We start from the raw sequence: 20,407 nt of genomic DNA, 5'->3' as shown, positions 1-20,407 counted from the left end.
TGGAAGCAGAGATCTACAATGTGGGCACTATATGGGCTTGCAATCGTCTCGCGTAAGTAAATAAACACTATATATTTTATTTTACCTTGGTTAGAAACTTTTCTCTCTTCAACTTTGGTTGTTTTATTGAGCATTTTAAATAGCTTGAAACTGTTTCGTTTAGGTAGCAATAGACCGCTTGATGATTATCGTAGGAGTTAAAAGAACGTATACAATGATAGATTGATTAAATAAAACCAACTTGACTTAAAATTTTCTTCAGCACATAAAACGCAGTTTTACCCATTTTTTTTTAATCTGAAGTTTGTGATAAAACAGCCAAGGTTTTGTTTTAATAAATAAATAGTATATGTGCTGAAAACGTAGGTTTGAAAAATGCAACGTAATCATAACTACAATCCCCGACAAAAGTCTTGGCACGCTTGCCCAGTTTTGCAGTATCTGTCAGGGAGATTTATCAGTTCGCCCACTTCCCCCCGATTCAATGTGGTTTATAGTGATAAATTCGTCATTGCTCCTTTCCAACATTGTCGAAGGGGGGGAAGGGGTTCCCTATTCCAGTGATGTCGTTACTTATTGTTTCCAAAATAGCTTGCCAACACGTTTTCGTGTTATCTGATCCAGGTGTGCCAAGGACTTTTGTCTTGGATTGTAGGTAAAGTAAAGTTAAACTTATAACACCACTCAATTTAAACCAATGAACAGACACCTAGAATTAGTTGGCAATCGGCGTGTTCCTTCAGAAGACCTCGAATCTGATTGGTCTCTCCTATTGTTGACTCGCTAACAATTAATGGAGGGCTTGAGAATTAATTTTGCTTTTACAAATAAAATCAAAAATGAATTTCCCTCTGAAGTTAGCGAATATATTTTATTATTCATTATTTTACATCAATATATCATGCCATCGTCATTTACGCCTACATTTGAACGTGTAATTGATCAAAGGAAAGAAAAAGCCGCTACCCAAATTACAGTCCTGGCCAAAGTCATTCGAAGCGGACAAATTAAGACGAATACCGATAGGAAATCGTGCAATTTCAGTTTTTAGTGGACATAAATCTTGTACCAGAAAAAGGTAGGTATTTTACAGTCCTTTTAACATTTTCCTAGAATTAAAGATATAAATAGTTGCCTGAAATAACACCGAAAACGACTTTCCATGGGAACTTGAGAAAATAAATTTCAAAGTTCAGGGGAATAGTACAAACACAGGTAAAATTTTATCATCAGTCTCATTTCACCATATTACCTTCAAGTGTTTCATACGAAGTTCAAAATTTGTTTTCGACATTTGGCGTTGTTAGAAATGAATTTTTCGATAAGATATTTAAAACGATTGCACATAAGTTTACATTACGATGTAGATAAATCTCGGTGCAAAGATTTTGTTCGCTTGTTCCTCCTTAGAAGTCCTTAGAAGCGAAAAGTCATTGCAGCATTCTAAATTTTGGATACACCTTTATACTCCCCTGAACACAGTTTTGAAATAAGGCACCTAGGTTGGATTGTATTGGCGGGCAGAAGATGACGACAAAGACAATTTGTCGATAGAAGGGTAAACCGAAATCTTCAACAACATTTGTAACTTGACGTACCCTCCAACACCTTCCATGTGCATTTGTTCCAGATCTAGTCAGCTGTATGGAGGCTTACGAGTATTATATACATAAACAAAAAACACATTTCTGGACAGAAGTTGTGGAGCACTGCAAAGGGAATGGTTCCATTTTGGCCGTGCTCGATACTCAGGACAAACTCGATGAGTTGTCGAGACGTCTCGAGTCACAAGGATTCAAGAATTCGGACCAGTTTTGGGTTGGACTTGTTTTCAATGCATCCAGTCAACAGTTCATATGGAGTTCAGGGGCTACTGTCAATGCAACCGCTATCAATACTACTTGCGATATCATTCAGAATAAACAGAGTTTCTATGACAAAAACTGGTGTTTTCTGCTTAAACATGTCAAGTCTAAGTCACAGTGTTTTAAGAGAAAAGCTTGTGATAAAAGACTACACCCCGGTGCTGGTTACATTTGTCAGCCGTCTGCCCAAAAAGGTATTTATTTTACAGTTAAGTTACAAGACGTGATCCGATTGGCTAAAAATTCTTTTTCTTTTCCAATTTTAATAAAATTAAGGAGATTCATGTGTTATATTTTAATAACCCTCGCACGTACTACGGGGGGGGGGGGCGGGGGGGGAATGCATGCAATAAAGGCGAACAATAGTAATAAAATAAAGTGGAAGAAGAAGGTAAATACGTTTTTACCACATCATATTTGTTCGAGATTAATGCTGATATGCTGTTATATATTTTGAGATGCCATGTGTTAAGAGCCACCAGTACAAGAAGATAAATCGTAGCTTAGCTTTGGAAAGTCTGCCCAACCAAGTTGTGAAAAAGTACGACAGCCATAATGTCCTTTTAGCAGATACAAATTTCAAGCGCGTGTTCTCCGGATTTTTTTTTTTGGTAGCTACAACCCTGACACTGACTCCTTCTGCGTCGGCAACACATATGAATTCTCGTAGCAGCGAGATTTTTGCTGCTGCTACGACAGATAACCCAGGTTCAAGTACCTCTGAAGATGGGCAACATATGGCGACTTCTGTAGTCTCGTCTTCTAGCATTAACACAGACACTGGGATTCCTGTCTCTAGCAGACCACTAAGAAGGGACGAAACAACAGCATTTGAAGTTGAAACTATCATGGCGACTTCTACATCTACATCTTCAAGTGTTAGAGCAGCCACCCATAATGAACTGAATTCTGAGATTTCGCTGAACACTGAGAATTCACTAAATTCTGCGGCGAATCCGGTGAGTAAGCGTAGTAAGTTTAATCGATAAACAAGAGAGGATAAATAAGAGAGTTATCTTAATTCTCCATATAATTAATCCCTTTCGAGTTATTTTTAGATTACTCCCGACACAATTAATCCCAGCTTGGTCTAGGAATAGCCAATCCCGTGACAGGAATTTACTCACACGGGCAGCGTAGGCCGCTTAACACACACTTTCATCCTACACGAAAAAATCTACGTAACGCATTCGGTAACTTTATCTGTGGGAGGACTAGATAGAGTATCTGAACTTAATTTGAGAAGCATAACCTTGAGAATAACATTAACTCTCTTATCCTTATCTCTTTTCCTTATCCCTCTTTCAATACAATAAGCTAGATGTATTTTTCTCGAGTTGGTTCCTTTTATAACTTGAAATCGACATGGTAAATTAGCTAGATTTCTTACCTGGTTAATTAAAGTCATCATTTCATTTGTTTGTTTCCTTGTTTGTTTATTTACCTCTGCATTTTCTGTTACCATGGTTCCTTCGATAAAGTTTAATTTGTTAACAAATGCTCACCCTGTTGTATATCATTCGCTCGCCAGTACAGTGCAACTGCTAATGCCTTTTTGGTTCGTCTGATTTTTTTTTTTTTTGACAGCTGTTAGAGTTTTCTAATTTCATGAATGCTCTAGATCCGAAAGATCCATTGTCATTAAAGGTAAGAAAGCTTACGTAATTTAGCTTTCAATGTACGTTGATGCCATAACAAAATAAACTTAACAGTTATTTTTGCTCAAAGTCATTTTAGGGGTTTTTTTAGAGGGTTTTTAATCAGGAAGAGTTTAAATTTATATTACAACAATATAAGCTTCTATTTGAAAGGAGTTTTGCATTTAAAGACTCTTAAGTGCTAAAGTGCATAAAAAAACTGTAGACGAATCTTTCATGTTACAACATGTAGTCTGTGCATTTTGTCTGTTGCGTTATGCTGTAAAACCATATTCGCCCAATCTTCTATCCTCCTGGACTACGTGCAGTAAGCCCTGAAGAAAGTGAAAACACTTATCGAATTTTAAATGATATAAAGAGTTCTCGGTTTATTTTTATTATTTTATTATAATTTTTATATTTTCAATATGCAGGTTGCCACAGACGCCTTTGAAGCGCTCGCAACTTCTGTACAATCAACGAGCAAACTACGGAATGGCGTCAACTTAATTCAGTCCACTCAAACCATCGAAGAGTTTGCATTTCAGTACGCGTCTTTCAATTTGAATGCATCAAACACTGAGGAGAGAAAGGAAAACAAACATATTGGTAAAAAAACTAAACTCTTTGTAAATTCAATGTTTGTGTATATACCAGCAATTACGTAAAACGTCCTCTTTGAAGTTATTCACTCGAGGCGTTATCGTGGAACGGCGAGGAGTTATATTGTCTTATTGACTACTTTTGAGTCATTGTTTGGTCGTTTTCTGACCTTTTGGAAAAATCGAGAAAGCTAAGATGGCCGATCCAAAATGGCTGTTAGTATATCATGACGTGTTACCACTTGATATGAAGTCATCTTAGCATGTTGTTTATGTCAAAAGAAAAATGTTCAGAACGTCATCTCTAAGTTTCATAATCATTGCCTGAATATTATTGAAGTTATGAGTGGAAAACGAATTACAAGAAGCATTACGAGAGGTACAGAGACCTTATAGCTCCTTATATGGACAGTGTGTTGGGGGAGGTCAACTCGGCCAACGCTTCAAGAGCAAGGAAGATGCGCCACCCCCGTCCACCCCTTTCCCCACTGGAACCTATTTTGAGCAATTTTACATCTGGCTTTCTGGCAAACTGTGTAAAGGTTAATCATCCTCTTCAAAGTCTGCTACGATTCAATTACTGCGTATTTGGGATCTTCATGTTGACAGTTTACTTTCTAGAGCTGCTAGTCGACTATATATTCTTAGGGTATGCAAATATTATGGGTACACTAAAGATCAGCTTAGTAAACTCTTCGACTCATTAATAATGTCATTATTTCTGTATGGATTAGAGGTGTGGGGCTCCGCCTATCAAGGCAAATATTTAGATCGGATTGACACTTTTTTTCGGCGAGCCTATCGTTTTGGCTATACAAATAGGATCATTTTGATATCTGATGTTATAAATGATAGGGACAGTGATCTTTTCAAAAGAATCACAAGTGACACTGGCCATGTATTATATGACTTGCTCCCACCCAAACGTAACAGAGCTCTTAGAGAAAGGGGCCATGACTTCATACTCCCTAAAGTAAAAACGGAACGATTCAAACGGGCTTTTGTAAATAGATGTCTTTTTAAATTTATTTCTTAAAATTTTTCTTGTAATACATATGATAGGTTTTTTCAAGTTTAGCTTAGTTTGTTATTGATTGTAAAGCCACACGTATGTTGTGACTGATTTCTTAATAAAGACTACTATTATTACTACTACTACTACTGCTGCTGCTGCTGCTGCTGCTGCTGCTACTACTACTACTACTACTACTAAAGTTCTCGTACAATATGGTTGACTTTGATTCAGTTTCTAGAGGGTGTTCTTCAAAATAAACCTTTTTAAAAGGCTTGTTTAGCACCTCTTTACCCAGAACTGTGTAAAGGTTAATCATCCTCTTCAAAGTCTGTGCTACGGTTCAATTACCGCGTATTTTGCGATGGCTGAGTAATGGATATCTAAAACGTAGCTACTCACCACATCCATTTTTGTTTTTTTACCTCATTGTAGTCTTACAAGTGTCGTTGCTGCCAAAGGGTTATAGCAGAAATTTTTCATTTACTGGACAGGAGGGTACCGAGGAGGTAGCGAAGATAACTTTGCCACCGTATTTGTTTCAAGAACAGGGTAATTATGCTAATATCTATGAATAATTATCGTTAAATTATGTGAATAATTATCCAGTAGACCATGCACACCAAGAACGGGAGTTTATCTTGTTGATAACATAAACTATAGCCAAATCGTTTCTCGTTTTATTGATGACTAAACTTCAGTGTATTTTACCAGAAAAATGTTTGAAATATTGATCGTATGTTAAACCATTTGGGCTGGTGAATCAGTTTTCGTATCATTGTTTTAATTATATTTTGAAATATAATCTCTACCGTTGTCGCATTTTCAGATAGCGTTGTAGTCAACGCACTGTACCGAGATCTCCACAAAATGGCTGCCTACCCAGAATCTAGGTAATTTTTTCAATAAATTTACTTTTAGTTCGTCTGTCCGTGTTTGTCTGTCCGAGTCTGCCTGTCTGCACATCAATCTGCCTAAGTGTCTTTCTGTCGGTCGGTAAGTCGGTCGGTAGGTCGGTCGGTCTGACTATCTGTCTCTCTGTCTATCTGTTTATCTGTCTGTCCGTCAGTCTGTCTGCCGGTCTACCTGTCTATCTCCTGTTTGATCGTTATCGGTTGCTGTATCTTTGTTTTGTTTTATTGGTTGACAGTTGGTTGGTTAGTTAGTTAGTTGGTGGCTAGTTGGCTGGATGTTTGGATAAGCTTTCAGTTTCCATTCATTGGCTTAGTAAAGGTTCTTGTGGTAATTATTGCTCCAAAACACGTGAACATTAGAATGTCGGGCCATGCACGTGTTTCTGTATTACGACAGAATGATATATCACTTGAGAATTATTCCGTGGAGATATATCACGTGATCATTTCGGACTTTCCACTTTGCACACAAAAATTCACGATATATAATAACAATTTTCACATTCACTAAATCGTTTTATTTCATAGGAACAGCAAAATTGATTCCATGATTCTGGGAAGTGATGTTAGACCATCTAAACAAGAAATTTTTACGGAAAATGTGACGATAATTCTTCGTACTCTGGAGGTAAATTAATTACCACTTCTCGACGATTTTATTTCCTTCCTACTCTACCATTTTTAACTAAACAAGTGCTCTTTTTTCAGGAATATGACAGCAGAGGAAGAAAAAAGTGCGTTTTCTGGAAGTGGAATGTTTCACACCCGTAAGAAATCTCTGTAATTAATTCATGTACTATTATTTTGCGATTTCCTGGTCTTCCACCTTCATTTGTGTTTGACCACTGGAAACAGCATAGCTGTTTCGTTTTGAAGCTGGCCAAAAAGTGATCAAAATAACAATAACATGTTTGCAAACAGTTTTTTCTTACTACGGGGAAAATATCCATTTTTTAACACTTTTTGTTTCCTTTCTGAGTTAAGAAGAACTAAGCTACTATGAAATGACTCTAAAAGCCAGACCCGGGTTGTTCGAAAGGTGGATAACACGCGTAGTCCCTGGATAGCAATTTATTCGGTGGATAACGTTATCCACCTTTCGAACAACCTCGACCAGGCTCCAGTTGTTCAAAGGGTGTATAAAGCTATTCACCGGATAAATCGCAATCCAGTGGGTAGCGAAATTTGTTTTATTAACACTTATCCACTGGATAACGATTTATCCCGCGGATAGCGTTATCCACCCTTCGAACAACTGGCTCAACAAACATAACACAAAAATAACTGTTATTGCATTGTAGAGCAAATGGAAGCTGGTCTGGCGATGGCTGTTCCTTGGTGGAGTCAAATGAAAGTCACGTGGTCTGCACGTGCAATCATTTGACGAATTTCGCCATTCTTATGAACATCAAACAGCACAAGGTATGTTTTCTGTGGAATGCACTGTGGGTAGCTTTTGAAATGTTACTAGCCTTGTGTGAATTTTATTTTTCCTGGGCCTGTCAGCTCTTGGAAATCTTGAGTAAATCTACGAGTTGATACGTGTTTTCCTCTTTAATTCAGGCTGTGTTATATATGAGAATACCGCTGACCATTATGCATAGTTGTGCATGTGTTGAGTTATTGTTTAACCAATGGCATTAAACAGCGTGGTTGGAATGTAGATTCAAAATGGCGTCTGTGTCATGAATATGTAAGATGGTGTCAAAATAGTGGGATTTCGAGCGCCACGGAACAGGGCCAAACACATTAGGATGGCCGAAGGATACGCTAATTCGTCGTTCAACTGGCCAAGAATGAACTGGGCCGCTGCGGACCTGAGTAAAGAATGGGAAACGTTTTATCAACATTGCGAATTCACGTTCGGAGGACCGCTCAGCAAATGCACTGAGAAGGAGAAAATATGCAACCTTATGAGCTTCGTCGGCAACAAAGGCCGAGAAATTTACCTCACTTTCCGATGGGAAACTGTGCAAGTTGGATCTGGAGAAAGCGCACGAAATGTAAATGAAAAAGAAATACCCCAAAGAGTTGTCGGAAAGTTCAAAGCACACCTCGAAGCAAAGAAGAACCCAATTATGGCGGCAGTTAAATTTGATCGAAGACACCAGTTACAAGGGGAAACGTTTGACTCCTTTGTCACCGATCTTAAGCTCCTGGCCCGTGGTCTGGACATGACAGAGTCGAATAAGTTGATCCGGAACGCCATCGCATGCAAATCTCTGGACAAACAAGTAAGGCAACGCTGCTTGGAGAAAAGTAAAAACCTTAGCCTGGAAATGGCAATTGACATCGGTCGGATGTTCGAAGCGACCAAGGATGGAATACAATTGATGTCTGGTGAAGACCCGAAAGTGGAGGTCAATAAACTTGCATGGAAGAATGGCTCGTTTAAGAAGAATGGCTCGTCCAAGAAGAAACATGACCAAGTTCAAAAATGTGATAGGTGTGGATACAATGCCCACAAGCCACAGGAAAAATGCCCAGCCAGAAATGAATCATCCAACAAGTGCAAAAAAATTGGACATTTTGCCCAAGTTTGCAGAAGCAACAAAAGCAATGTAAACTTACTGCATGAAATGGTCCATCCTGGAGAAGACTTTTCTAGTGATGAGGAAGGTCCTAACAGTGATGTACAACTACTACATGTAGCAAGCCTAGAATTGAATGGCATCAGTGACAAGCAGAAAACATGTGAAAATGACAAATGGTGGGAGGTTGTAGAAGTGGGCAACAGTACCCTGCATTGTCAACTTGACACTGGTGCCTATGCAAGTGTAATTAACACTACTCAGCTCAAGCAAGTAGCACCCAGTGCCCAGATCAAACAAACCAAGAAGACCCTGGTGTCATACAGCCAACACCGAATCACACCCAAAGGTTATGTCACTCTTCCTATAAGATTCAAGGACAGGGAGTTAAATGTGAACCTCTATGTCATAGATAGTAAGCAGAAGCCAATATTGTCAGGCAAAGTTTGTCAAGCACTCAACTTAGTTCAGCGGGTACATAAGTTACAGGCACATGTAGATCCAAACCTAAAGGAGCTACTTGACCAGTACCCAGACCTACAAAGTGCATTCGGAGCCATGCCTGGAACTTACTCTATCAAATTTGATCCCAAAGCAACACCAGTGGTGCATGGGCCTTGCAGACAACCTGCAGCACTCCTTCCCAAGATCATTGCCAAGCTTAAGGAAATGGAAAAGGAAGGACACCTAGCCAAAGCTTCACAGCCCACTGACTGGGTTAACTCTATGGTAGTTTCAAGTCGAGGTGAGAAGATCAGGATCTGCCTTGACCCAGGTGATCTTAATAAAGCAGTGAAACGGGAGCATTACCCAATCCCCACTCTAGAAAAAATTGCAGCCAAGATACCTGAGGCAAAAGTGTTCGCAGTCCTTGATGCTAAAAGTGGGTATCTCCAGATAAAACTAGACTACGATTCCAGTCTACTGACAACGATGAACACCCCAATTGGCAGATACAGGTGGTTAAAGCTACCACTTGGAATCAAATCAGTTCCAGAGCTGTACCAAAGGGCCATGGATGAAATGTTGGAGGATATTGATCACGCATATGCCATTATGGATGACATACTCATAGCTGGACGTGACATCGCCCACCATGATTCAGTCCTTGAGGCAGTTCTTAACCGCGCCAGAACCTACAACCTTAAGCTGAACTTTGAGAAGGTCAGAGTACGAAAACAGTAAGTTCAATATGTGAGCCACATTATCTCAGCAGATGGCCTCAAACCAGATCCAGAAAAAGTAAGAGCTATGAAGGATATGCCACCTCCTGAAACGAAAGAAGATGTGCGTCGGCTTCTCGGATCTATTCAGTATCTGGCCAAATTCCTCCCAATGCTAGCAAAAGTCGAAACACCACTGCGGGAACTAACCAGAAAGGATGTACTTTTCCACTGGGACAAGCCACAAGCAGCTGCGTTTCAGAAGCTTAAGGATATGTGCTGTGAAGCTCCAGTGTTAGCGTACTATGATGTCAGAAAAGATGTGACCATACAATGTGACGCCAGCAAGAGCGCAGTGGGTGCTGTCCTACTGCAAGAAGGAAGACCGATAGCCTATGCATCCCGCAAACTTCGAGCATCAGAGCTCAATTGGGCGCCAATAGAGAAGGAAATGCTGGCGATCGTGTTCAGTACTCAGAAATTCAGGGAGTACAGTCTGGGAAAAACAACTTTGATCCAGACTGACCACAAACCCCTAGAAATGATACTGCGCAAGTCCATGGCAACAGCACGATTAAGATTGCAGGCAATGATACTGAAAGTGAGTGGCTATGATCTAAAAGTGGAATATCTTCCAGGCAAGAAGCAAGTCCTCGCAGACACCCTCAGCCGAGCAAGTCTAAATGAGGTACCACCGGAAGAAGAAGAGATACAAGTAAACATGTTGGAAAGAATCTCGATTTCCGAACCAAAGTATGCAGAACTCCAACAAAACACAGCAAATGAGCTCCATGAGCTGTATGCTATGATTCAAGCCGGTTGGCCAGAAACAAAGCAACAAGTCCCACACAGCATCCGCCAATACTGGGACACACGTGATGAGCTTGCGGTACTAGATGGAGTAATCTACCGAGGAATGAGAATCGTAGTACCCCCGTCGATGAGGCCAGCCATGCTGGAGATACTACATGGAACAAACCTGGGAATCGTAAAGTGTAAGCAAAGGGCCAGGGAAGACCTTCACTGGCCCGGCACGAATGCACAGATAGAAGACAAAGTCAAGGACTGTACCACGTGCCATGACTATGCCCCTGCACAGCAGAAAGAGCCTTTGGTACCAAGCCCTGTCCCAGACCTGCCTTGGGAAATGGCCGCTTCAGACATATTTGCCTTTGAAGGTGAACATTACCTGTTGCTAGTTGATTATTACTCTAAGTTTATTGAGGTGACCAAACTGAAGGATCTCGCATCCCAGGAGACCATTCCTAAAAGAACATTTCAGTCGACATGGCATCCCACCAAAACTAGTCACTGACTGCGGCAGCCAGTACACAAGCAAAGAATTTGAGACATTTGCCAAAAGTTACAGCTTTGAACATGTTCTAGTAAGCCCAAAACACCCCAAGGCGAATGGAGAGGCGGAAGCCGCAGTTAAACAGTGAAGTCTCTATGGAGAAAGAACAGAGACAAGAGAAAAGCACTCCTAGCGTACAGGGCGTCCCCACTTCCAGGAATTGACCTGTCCCCATCACAGCTCTCTATGGGACGCAGGCTACGAACAACACTACCAACAGCACGTGGTCTATTGGAGCCTGAAAAACACAGCATCTAGAAGATAAAGGCAAGAATGAAACATGGTAAGGATAAGCAAAAGTACTACCATGACCGCCAGGGCACCAAAGAGCTACCACCACTCAGATCGGGTGATCACGTCAGAGTAAAACCAGAGCCAGGATCAAAGGAATGGAGAGCGGCAACAGTAGTGCAGAAACATGCCTTGCCTAGATCATATGCGGTAGAGGTAGGCGGCCAAAGAATCAGACGTAATCGAGTGGCTCTAAGGAACGACCCAACAAAGTCTCGTATGGGATATCGGAAAAGTCATGGAAACATCAATCAGCAGACAGAACCTGAGCCAGACAAAACACATGCGGCACCCACATTCCCAGCAAGCCCACAAACGGAGCGCTCATCACAGGAATACCACTTAAATCCCTCAGCTGATGAGGAAATCCCAGCCGGTGATGTGCCACCTTCATCAGACATAGTGGAAGCTAAAGACCCGCCTTTGTATACAACTCGAAGTGGAAGACTAGTCAAAAAACCAATCAGACTAGACCTGTAACAAGTTGTTCTGGAACAAAGGACAGTTCTTGGAACGTGAACAATGACAGACACTGATTGATTAATGTTGAGTTGATTGTCCTTTTATTTTATTTTATTTTATTTTATTTCATTTTATTCTCCTCATTTGTTTCTTTGATTGTAATGGAAAGGAGAGGGATATTATATATGAGAATACCGCTGACCATTATGCATAGTTGTGCATGTGTTGAGTTATTGTTTAACCAATGGCATTAAACAGCGTGGTTGGAATGTAGACTCAAAATAGCGTCTGTGTCATGAATATGTAAGAGGCTGGAACCGAAATCGACTTACGGTACAGATCTGCATATCTTTTTTTGGCATTACTCCTGAGTTCGCTGCTCGGTAACGGGGAAAAGTGGCTTTCAACATATGAGCCAGTTTTTGTTTTGGATTCAATCATGTAGCATCCGTGCTCCAAAGCCCATGCTCAAATTTATGTGTGCCTTCACTCGGATTTCTTTGGCAAACAGTTTGAAAACATTTATCTTGTCCGTGGATGTTTAATAACTTATAGTTTTAGAGTTACATATCATACAATATTATAGCTAAGAATCCATCGAGAGTTGTTTCGCTCCTCCTTGTTCGAACATTCAGTTATGCTTCGACACACGTGTACTCCGACGACTTAGGTCGACATTTTGACATGGGTCACAAATAATACCTGCGACTAGTGTCTAGTTGTAGTCGATTCCCAAAGGTTACGATTAGAATGATCTTCTGCTAATTGAAGTAAACCCAAACCCAAAGTATTCACTCTGGCCAATCACAAAGGTCACAGACATTCCAATGAACCAATTAAAACTATTTTTCTATTTTTTTCTCAAGCTTATCCAGCCTTAGGCCCCGTCAACAAAACGCCGGCCTTGAGTTTACTGTGGACCGAAAACATTTTGAAAACGGAGTTTCGCGGAAACGATGGCTTCTCGTTAATCATGTGATTTCCCTGCTCGAACTTATCTCCGGCGTAGTGTGGACGAACCACTCTCAATAAGAAAACGATATTAAAAACCGCTCTTACAAGAACCAGCAACAAGCTATTGTAAATACACACTGAGTAATTCATAAAAGATGCTCTTTTGTCACGGCCATGTAAGGACATCTACTGATGCGTTTTTATCTGTTTTCTCCTCTATTACAGTTTTCAGACAAACACAAGCAAGCCTTATGCTATATGACTTACATTGGTCTAGGGATTTCGTTACTTGGAGAGACTATTACTATTATTGCGTACCTGTTACTAATGTGAGTATAATTTAATTCAAATACTGGCAGTTGTTCACCAGTAACCGAGAACACAATCTACAATTAAAAGAGTTATATAAAGCGAATCTATAATACAAATTAAATAGTGATAAAATGGACCTAATAGTAAGTCTATAATTAAAATTAAAATAACATTTTTTAGGAACAGCATAGTGCACAGTTTTGCGCAATTGTTATTTAAAAGGTCTCCATTTAAGTGCACTTTCCTCGTGGCTCTCTTAAGGCATCTAGCGATGGCAAGTTCCTTATATCCGGGCGGATTTTACTCCAGAGTGTAGGGCCTACGTGTTTTAATGGGTGATTGCTGAAGAACGCTGTCTTAAATCTTGGCACACGGAATTCCATGACTCTTAATCCTGCACAGAAGTATTGATTTCCAATTGGTCACTGATATATCTAGGGCACAAGTTGTTTTTCACTTTGTACATCAGACAAGAGATATCCTGTACGGGGGCGTAGCCAGGGGGGTCCTGGGGTGCCCGTGAACCCCCCTTTTGTAAGCCTTTTTTTTAAGCGAACAACCTACAACAGGTGACGAAAACGACATGACAATCTGGTGTGTACCTTCACTTTGACACAGCGTGACCCCCCCTTTGCAAAATCCTGACTACGCCCCTGCTGTAATTAAGTAAAAGTAGTCAGGAGATGACATAGTCGATAAAAGTGCCGTTTTTTTGTCACTGACTTGTTTATTTTAGCGAGACGTTTCGGCTAACTCTTAAGTTTTTCAACTGATGAAGGATAAGAGCTAGCTGAAACGTCTTGCTAAAATATATATACAAGTCAATGACAAAAAACGGCACTTTTATCGACGATATCCTGTAATCTTCTATTATTTAAAGATGGTAGCTTAGCTTGGCTGAGAAGTTGATCATAAGACGAAGTTTTGTCACAAAATATCGCTCTTAGACCCCTTTCCTGCACTCTTTCTAACTTCCGTGAGTCACTTGCTTTACAAAAATGCCATACTGTGTGACAGTAAATTAAATGGGGTAAAACGGCTATCTTATACAATAAAAAGCTTACAAATAAGTGAATAGCTAAGAAATAAGTAAGCTATTCAACGGGCACATTTAAGCTAATGCAGGGCGTCGTGTGACAACATGTGTTTTATTATCTCGTTTAAAACTTTACAGTAACGTCTTGAGTAAAATGACACTGCCATGTTGACAGATGTATTTTTTCGATATTTAGATGTTCAAGTCCCGACCAACAAAGCCATCTTCACATAAACCTTGTCGCCACACTGGCGATGGCACAGATCATATTTTTGACGGGAATCCACGCTACACATAATCAGGTGATTTCTTCTTTCAGGGTCCGCTGTTGCCTTCCATGTCTAAGTGAAAATGGGCCTTTCTCATAAGTGTAGGTAATGAATGCGAATCCAATTAACGATTTACATTACGAGTGATATCTGAAAATTCTCTCAAAATTCCACGAACCTTTAGGTAAGTGCCGTTTGAAAGAATTTCCAAATACCACGAGTAGTGTAAATCCTTAATTGCTCGAGCTTTCATACGATTACTCATTTATTACATGACTGAGAAAATTGCAACGCGTGCGAGTTAATTTGTATTGTAGTGCAAATTGAGAATTAACGATAAATTGGCCTGCTCTCGGCCAATCAAAAAGAGGGAATTTTCTCAGCCATATAATAAACAACATAATACTCTTTCAATTTGCAGTTTTAGCCTCGCACGGATGTAATAATTGCAGTTGACTGAATTTCAATCGCTCTGTCTTCATAATATGGGGGAATTAACGTTCTGAACTTCATTCTCTCTTTAACATGCATTCTTGTTTTTCAATCAGGTTCTTTGCCTAACTGTTGCAGCTCTCATCCATTACTTTTATCTCTCATCATTCTGTTGGATGCTGATGGAAGGCATTATGCTTTATCTGTTAATCATTGAAGTCTACAACACTGAACTCAAGCTACCTTTGTGTTACGGCTTTTCACTTGGTGAGTCAGCTTCTTTTATGTTCATAATCACTAAAATTAAACAAAACCAGCGAAATAGTAGAAGTCAACACTACGCCAACGCGAAAATATCCTAAACCGTTCAAGCCTTGAATTTGCAATCGGCGACCACAAAGAGTGCTGGTGTATTCAAGGTGCACGCCATACGTGATGTACACCTCTGGAGAATTCAAGAATGTGCACGCGAATTAAGTATTCAAGTCTTGCTTAGAAAAAAGGCCGAATTCTAATAGGATATTCCGGCTGTATTTTGAGTCACTTGTTGTTTTGCAGGATTGCCAGGTCTTGTTGTAGGAGGAACATTGATAATTGCACACTTGCGAAGCGAGGGAATACATCAATATACAGCCAGCAGTTGGTAAGAGTTATTTCTCTACATGAACACCATCCAAACAAAAACAAAAAAAGGAAACTATTTTTTCATTTTTGTTTCAGGTGCTGGCTGTCAACAGAAAGGTATTACATATGGTCTTTTGCCGGACCAGTCATAATAATATCTGCTGTAAGTATATATATAACATATTGCATGCTCAGCTCATTGACTTATATACTTATATAATTCCAGGCTATGTACGAAGCAAATATATATATATACGCCGAATATTAGCTTACCTTCAAGCCACCTACACTGGGTCCAGAGATTTTCTTTCTACAACGTCGAGAAAATTGAGACTCATATAGTTTGCACTGTACCTTAACTTTTCGTCAGTGTAGCAAACAACAGAAGTTGGAGGACTGGGTTAGTTCCCCAACATGGTGACGAAGTAAAACTACTTTAATCCAGCTTGGTGAAGGCGTTTAAGTTCTTGGGCTCTTCTCTAAGTTTTCTCTCCAAATTAGAGGAATTTGAAAACGCCGGCTTTTCATTTTAGTGTGGAAGAAAAACATTCTCAAAACGAAGCTTTTTGAAAACGATGACGTCACGAGAATCATGTGATTTCCCTGCCCGAGGTTCCCTCAAACACAAATCCAAAATGACCGCTGATTGGTGCGTCTTTTAATTTCTCCGGAGTAGTATGGAGGGGGCCTTAGTAATAGCATAGACTTCTCTAAACACAACATGAATGAGACTTTATTCTCTAATACAATACCGTTCTTTCTCTAAAGGTAAACGTGGTGGTATTTTGTATTGTTGTGAAGGAAATGGTAAACATGACCAGCATGCAGTCAAGTAAACTGAACAAGGTCAAGTGAGTGCGAAATATTTATTTTATGATTTAAGATTGATTAAATTACTGAAGACGAGATCCGATAGGAAATCGAGCAATTTTAGTTTTTAGTGGATGAAATCCTTGCACCAGAATAATTTTAGGTATTTTATAGTCCTTTTTCATTTTATTCAAGTTAAAGATATAAATAGTTGTCTGAAATAACGCCGCAAACAATTTCCCATGGAAACGCGAGAAAATAAATTTCAAAGTTCAGAGCAATTGTGCCAAAAAGATACAATTTCATTATCAGTTTTATTTCACCAATACTTTTAAGTGTTTCAAATGCACTTCAAAATTTGTTTTCGGCATCGACGTTTGCGAAGCAATGTAAATAATCTCGGTACAAAGTTTTTGTCCGCTTTCTGGCGGATCCTTCTAAAATTTTAATAACTAAGAAATATCGATTGATTTTGCAGCGTTTGTTAACACAGGTAATTGTTATTGTTCATTGTTGTTAATCCACATTTTAGAGCAGCAGTTAAAGCCTGCATTGTCTTGTTTCCTTTACTGGGGATTACATGGCTATTTGGTTTGCTGAGTATGGCAAGAGCTGGTGTCGTGTCCCAGTATGTCTTCACTGTACTCAACTCCTTACAGGTGCGCAAGTACATTACATGTACCTATTTTAGAACAGGTGCAAGGTATATACCGTAAGGTGACTGTCGTTTTATTCCCCCTTTCCTTATAGCCCAGGCGCAAAATTTGGAACAAAAAGATAGGGAAAAAAGTTAATAGCAAATAGCGCATGGTACGGACCGAGCTAAAGAGGTCAATAACACTATTGTTATATGTTTGAGTCCCATGAGTGTTCAATTTGAAATTCGTAAGATCAATTATGGCTGAGGGTCTAAACAATCATTGTGAGAAATAGAAATTAATTATAATTAATTATAATTATACTGTTTTGACCTGATCGTTCTGAACAAAGATAATTAATTAGTTAACAATTTGAATTTGTTATGCGTGCACGCACACAGGAATGAAGGAAAAATTTCCAGGAACAAAACTGTTTCCTCATTATAACAGAATAGTTTATCGTAATTTCTTAATTTCAGACCATTTAAAAGTTACGATTTGTAACTAACCGTATGGTGGGAAAAATACAGATTTTGAGGAAATCATTAACTTCAAAAAGACGCTTCTTAGAGAGATTTAGAACGTGGAGGGTACACAAGAAGTGATGTCATAAAGACAACCAGTGTTTCTACTTTAGAGAGTGTTTTTGTACTTTTTAAACGTTTTCATTGAAAAATTTACTTTCTTTCCAGGGATTACTGATCTTTGTTTTTCACTGTGCAAGAAATACCGAGGTAAGATCTTTATTGATTATTCCTTCAGATTACCAGTTTATCAGTCAAATCAGTCGAGAAGTACACAGAAAAGTTTCTTTTCTAATTATTTTGTTCAACAATAACTCCAGTAAAATAAAATTAGAAAACATACTAATCTTTTAATCAATTGGACACAAGTACTTTTGATGCTTTGCTACATATACTTTATGCAGTGTTTTTCGACATGCCATTCTTTTTTGTTTAAGTATGTCAGCTATCTTTAAGGGTTTGAACTCTTTTAATTTTTTGCCCATTTTGCATGAAAATGTTATTGAAATAATCCTTTTTTTTTTACTCTACATTTTGGAAACAAACTGTTTCAAACGTCAGTTACAAGAAATTAAAGTTCGTATACGTGGTGAAGATGATTACCACAGTCTCTGTCACGTGATCTCAAAGTTGGTTCACAGCTATTGGATTTTTAAAAGCTTAAGATAAATTCTGTGAACAGGGTATATTCTAAAATTGCATAGCCCATCAAAGTCCAAGGTTGCTTTTTATTACATTGCGAATTAAGAGGGAATCCACCAGAAATTGGAGTAACAAGTGAGCAAACGCTTTGTTCCAAGATTATGTACATCGCATTGCAAACTTCTGTGTGACTGTTTTAAATAAGTTATTAAAAGGAAATCATTTCTAACAACACCAAATGTATAAGACAAAGTTTGAAGTTCATATGAAACTGATGATGAAATTTCACCTGTATTTGCGCAATTTCTCTGAACTTTGAAATTTATTTCCTCGAGTTCCTATGGGAATTTTTTTTGGTGGTTACTTCAGGCAACTATTTATGTCTTTAGCTTTTCAAAAATGTAAAAAAGATTGTAATAAACTTAAAATTATTCTGGTGCAAGGTTTTTGTCCACTTAAACCTGAAATTACCCGATTTCCTATCTGATTTTGTCTTAAAATTCAAGCGAGTATTTCCAATTCTAAGTTATTATCCTCTTTATTTTCTCTCAGATAAGAGTGGTTTGGGACAAGAAGCTGAAAAAGATGAAGAAACAAGCCTGGCTTTTCTTCAAATTTGGAAGCCCACCTCAAACGAGCACGAGCGAAAACAATTCGAACAAACAAGGACCATCGGAGTTGGAGCTCAATAGAAAAACCAATAAAATCACTCCTGTTGAACGATAGAACGAAAGATGGTATTGGATAATAGCAACACGATTCTTCGTGGAGCAAGATAGAACGAGCAATCTTATTGGAGGAGAGCTTCGCTTCTATTGAAAAATAGAAGGCGCAATCGTATTGGACGAACATTCAAATAACGAAAACATTTTTTTTCTTGTGAAGGATAGCTAGAGAGAATGCATGATATGAACAGTCCAAAAGCAAAAATAACTGCCTCATTGAAAGATATGAGGTAATCGAGTTGGATGATATTCAAATAGTGATATTGCAAGTGTGCTGGTGTTAAAAGAACGGGCAATCACGTTGAACAAAAACAAATCCCATTGTACAACTGCCTACCGCAATGAACGATAGCCGACAAGCAACCATTTTTAAACACACTAAACATGCGAATGGCCGTTTATCAACAATGACCGTAGATATATTTATTTCATATTTATTCTTGAAAACGTTGGATTAATTTTGTCTATTCCCATGAGTTTATTCAGTTGCTAGAGAAAGAACTAATTGCTTATTTACTACACATACTCTTGGCAGCAACTAAGGCGCCGAAGAGAAAGAGGGTTAAAGCTCATGTAAACTCAAAACGGATCTTCTTCCCGTACTTAAAGGCAACTAAAAGCCTATCAAATGAAGAATGTCACTGATTTACATCAAATTATACACACTTAAGTACATCAAACTGATGGATAAGTGAAGTTTGATATCAATTAGCAGGCAGACTTAAAAGAAGATTTGTCATCATCATGAAATACAGAATTATTTTTAGAATGTTGGAAACCTAAGCACGCTGAATTGCTCAGTTAATGAATGTACAAAAACACCGAAAAGGTCATGAGGCGAAGAGAGTGAAGATTATAGAGAAACAAGAGATTATGATCCTGAGAGAAATTAAGACCGATTATACCAAACGAAGTTAAAAAAGAAAAAAAAAAAAATTGAAGACATGCATGCACGCAAGCTTTAAATTACGTGCCTGCTATGAAGACATTTGTTTGCATTATGTCATGGTGCTACCCAAGATAGATCTGATTACAAGTCAAATATACTTTGACAGAAAAAGTTCTCCTGAAGAACAAGAGCTTTTAGACAGTCCTAGTCAACAACACTGCATTAGTTATCTTGGCACTATTTTTTGCTTCTTTTTTCTCGGCGTCCATTCTCTAAGTGCTGTTTATAAAATGTACAGTTGTAGATTAAAAGAAATATATCTAGACAAACGGATAACAAGTGTTATAAAAGCATAATATATTATAAATGTAGTTACAATAAATCAATTCGTTCAGAACAAGATTCATTTAGGAAGTATTGAATTTTAACGACATAAGATATTTATAAAGTGGCCTGAAAGCTTGAAGGTCTGACTTTCAATATATGCGTGTGCCCTTAATTCTGATAAGTTCATCTTATTTGGATGAGCATTAAAAGGTGCGCAGGCAAATCAACAAATCTTATCTTCTGTCATTTCAACAGCAGTCGCTTTAAGATCGACCTAAGAATGAAACCGTCTCGAAGACAGTGGACTGCATTGCTGCTTCTAAGTCTTGATGAGAGGAGAGTTTATATTTTGATAGTTGAAATATTTAAGTGATTTTTCCTTCTTCTTTTCTCC

General features: G+C 38.7%; 1 protein-coding gene and 1 pseudogene across 2 annotated transcripts; both read left to right on the top strand.

Annotated features, from left to right (window-relative positions):
* The first annotated feature begins 1,526 nt into the window (after positions 1-1,526).
* On the top strand, positions 1,527-20,407 carry LOC145495832 (adhesion G protein-coupled receptor L3-like). Of its 2 annotated transcripts, XM_081475418.1 has the most exons (18): positions 1,527-2,059; positions 2,481-2,824; positions 3,453-3,512; positions 3,937-4,111; positions 5,552-5,668; positions 5,946-6,009; positions 6,559-6,658; positions 6,739-6,797; positions 7,332-7,452; positions 13,011-13,114; positions 14,330-14,435; positions 14,951-15,101; positions 15,393-15,477; positions 15,555-15,621; positions 16,227-16,309; positions 16,801-16,927; positions 17,599-17,640; positions 18,625-20,407. In XM_081475418.1, exons 1-18 carry the CDS (start codon positions 1,645-1,647, stop codon positions 18,796-18,798), a joined length of 2,394 nt encoding a protein of 797 aa, XP_081331544.1. In that variant the 5' UTR covers positions 1,527-1,644; the 3' UTR covers positions 18,799-20,407. The 2 variants fall into 2 exon arrangements, with proteins under 2 accessions (XP_081331544.1, XP_081331545.1); XM_081475419.1 differs by lacking the exons at positions 16,801-16,927; positions 17,599-17,640 and having other exon boundaries at positions 18,625-18,677.
* LOC145495863 (uncharacterized) lies at positions 10,835-12,023 on the top strand (annotated as a pseudogene).

This window comes from Orbicella franksi, chromosome 8, assembly GCF_964199315.1.
Source record: "Orbicella franksi chromosome 8, jaOrbFran1.1, whole genome shotgun sequence".
Taxonomy (NCBI): Eukaryota; Metazoa; Cnidaria; class Anthozoa; order Scleractinia; family Merulinidae; genus Orbicella; species Orbicella franksi.
Note: the sequence above shows the minus strand (reverse complement) of the source record. Positions and strands in the feature narration are given on the sequence as shown.

What these genes read in the sequence shown, in the direction of transcription:
- LOC145495832 (XM_081475418.1), top strand. Translation starts at nt 1,645, where the DNA reads ATGGAGGCTTACGAGTATTATATACATAAACAAAAAACACATTTCTGG. An exon ending in TCAGCCGTCTGCCCAAAAAG is followed by an intron (nt 2,060 to 2,480) that starts GTATTTATTTTA and finishes TTTTTTTGGTAG; the next exon opens with CTACAACCCTGACACTGACT. An exon ending in ACTGTGCAAGAAATACCGAG is followed by an intron (nt 17,641 to 18,624) that starts GTAAGATCTTTA and finishes ATTTTCTCTCAG; the next exon opens with ATAAGAGTGGTTTGGGACAA.